Source organism: Vigna radiata, unplaced genomic scaffold (genome assembly GCF_000741045.1).
Source record: "Vigna radiata var. radiata cultivar VC1973A unplaced genomic scaffold, Vradiata_ver6 scaffold_1158, whole genome shotgun sequence".
Taxonomy (NCBI): Eukaryota; Viridiplantae; Streptophyta; class Magnoliopsida; order Fabales; family Fabaceae; genus Vigna; species Vigna radiata.
Window position 1 is genome coordinate 1 of NW_014542398.1, and position 2,653 is coordinate 2,653.

The 2,653-nt window shown below is 30.3% G+C and overlaps 1 protein-coding gene across 1 annotated transcript; it reads right to left on the reverse strand.

Moving 5' to 3' along the window:
- Positions 1–937: 937 nt before the first annotated feature.
- LOC106780004 (ethylene-responsive transcription factor ERF098-like) lies at positions 938–1,399 on the reverse strand. Its single transcript, XM_014668240.2, has one exon. It carries the CDS (start codon positions 1,371–1,373, stop codon positions 999–1,001), a length of 375 nt encoding a protein of 124 aa, XP_014523726.1. The 5' UTR covers positions 1,374–1,399; the 3' UTR covers positions 938–998.
- Positions 1,400–2,653: the final 1,254 nt, after the last annotated feature.

Consider the following 2,653-nt stretch of genomic DNA (forward strand, 5'->3'; position numbering starts at 1 on the left):
AAAAAAAAAAAAGTCATCAACAAGGATTTGCATTGTTTAGGAGGAGGTAATAGCATTGCTAATTGAAAATAAAAATACAGAAAGACAACATTTCCCAAGGATTTAAATTTAAAATTTAAAATTCTTAATACAGATTACATGTATTTTAATGGAAACTTTTCATAAGAGATAAATATCTTAAACTAAGATGAAACAAAAATATGAAAACGTTCTAGTAGTATTGTAAAACGTACAATAACACGATAAGGATCTTCCTCTCCTTCTATATATCTGAATCCTCTATTACAAGACTGGGCATCCAGAGAAAAACACTTGTTTTGATAAGAAATAGCTGTACGGGAACAATAGCAAGCAGTGTAAATAAACTATCAACTCAATTTCACAAAACCAACTTGTAAGATAAAGTTTGTATTCACTTATATAATTTAAATTGATTTTTTTATTTTATGTGAGATTTTCAATACAACTAATTTAATCCTATGCACATTATCAAAAAATTAAGGTAACACAATTTGATAGAATTAAAAGGCTACTTATAGGAATTGTAGAAAAAATGCATGGCAACGCTGTTAAAGAAGTTTTCAAAGGGGGTGGTTCAATCTCATGCTCACAACCATTCAAAACAAAAATTTCGTATTTGTAGAACTTAGTCCAAACCAAACACCGACAGAAATTAACGTAAATATATGTGAGAATCAAAAATAGTTTTCATATATATACCCTACATCTGAATTTATACGCCCACTTTCAGAATAAAACTATAGTGGTTTATGAAAAATACAAAAACTTGGTGACCCCATTTTCTCATGCAGGAGCCACGTACGATGGTAAGGTTTTTTGCATGAGATTTTAAAACCATACAAAGTTGAAGTAGATCAATGCGAAAGACCCTAAAAATGGCGGGTGGGGGAATGAAGATATTTGGAAAAGAAACCTAAAACACAAACTGAGATATTAATCCAAAAGGGTAGAAAAAAGTGACTCCTTATTATCAGTTATTAATCTTGGTTCCTTCTCTTCATTTCTGACTCAAGAAGATCTTCCAACACCTTATCATCCAAATACTCAAACTCGATAACTTCCTTCTGTTGTGAAGAAGAAGTACTTCCAATGCCAGTAGTTGAAGAATTTGCTGATGCATCGGGAAAATTAAGGATTGCAAGTGCACCTCTCAATTGAAGTGCTGCACGATCATAAGCTCTAGCTGCTTCTTCTGCTGTGTCAAATGTTCCTAACCACTGTCTTCCCGTAGGTTTTCTTGGATCTCTGATCTCTGCTCCGTACTTACCCCATGGCCTCTTTCTCACACCACGGTATTTCACTTCTTCACCTCCTTTCTCTTTCTCTGCTTCACTCTTCTGTGAATCCTCCATATATATATATATGCTGTTACCTTCCCTTTTTCTGCACCCTTTTTAGGAGGTTTATGTCTTACATCTCATATATGAATCTATATATATAGCCTAGCTATATGCCAAAACTCGTGTTGCGTTTGAGCTATGAGTTTTGTTTGTGCCTGATCACTTTATTCTTAGCTTTCACGAGGAAGTGTAAAAGTTTGATTCTTCTTCGACTTGGCTTATGTTTTGTAATGAACTGCCATAACCAGACAAAGAAAAAGGTATGTGGGGACAGGACCCCATGCACAAATTTTGCCATGTGTTGTTCATCGTCACGTTAACATCCAACATCATTCGAAGGTCTCTTATTCTCGTACGAGCATGGGGCGGCGTCTGGGCTGAAAATGAAATAGAGTGAGATTTAGATAATTTAAGAGTAATGGAATTAAAATCTTGTAACAGTTTTTGAATGGTGGAGAAAATATAGTTTTTCTTACTCCATGCAAAATTATGTTAAAAAAAAGTTGATTTATGTACTTAATATTTGCACCAATAATTTTCAAGTATATATTAAATTTTGTATATTGGTTATGAAATGCAAGTAATGACATAAAATCAATATAAGATCAAATATACACCTAATGATTAACATAAAATACAATCAGCTAAATTTTCATCAAATAAATAAAATGTAGATTGAAATATATGTAAATGAACTACTAAAACGTAATTATTTTTTATAAAGTATCCTATCAAAAAAGTCAAGATTCAATGATGGTCAATACTCGTAGGAGAACAATTCAAATTAGAAGTAGTATATTAATCTTTATATTGAATTTCATACAAAAACTAAAGTTCACTCAATTGCACATAAATCTTCCGAAATATTAACACCACAACTCTCAAAAATATGGATTTGTAAAAATATAATCAACACAAGTTTTCAGGAATTGACACTTCTAGATTCAGGATGATCACCACACAATTCTACCAATATAAAAATTTAGAGAAGACAATTAATAAAAATATAATATATAATAAACTTACCAAGTAAGCTAAATTATATATTTAAATTTCATAAATAATAAAACTATGAATATAGTTAAATTTTCAACTTCATAACTTAACATCCAAATTTCTAAAATAACAAGTTTGAAGCTTAATCAAATCTATATACTAACCTTACCTTATAAAAAAAGAAATATATTTGTTTAATCTAACTCTACTTTTTTAGGAAAAGGATAAATTTTATAATTTATCTGGACAACATTTTGAAATTTGGACAAAAATATTTTTTATAACAAAATAAATAA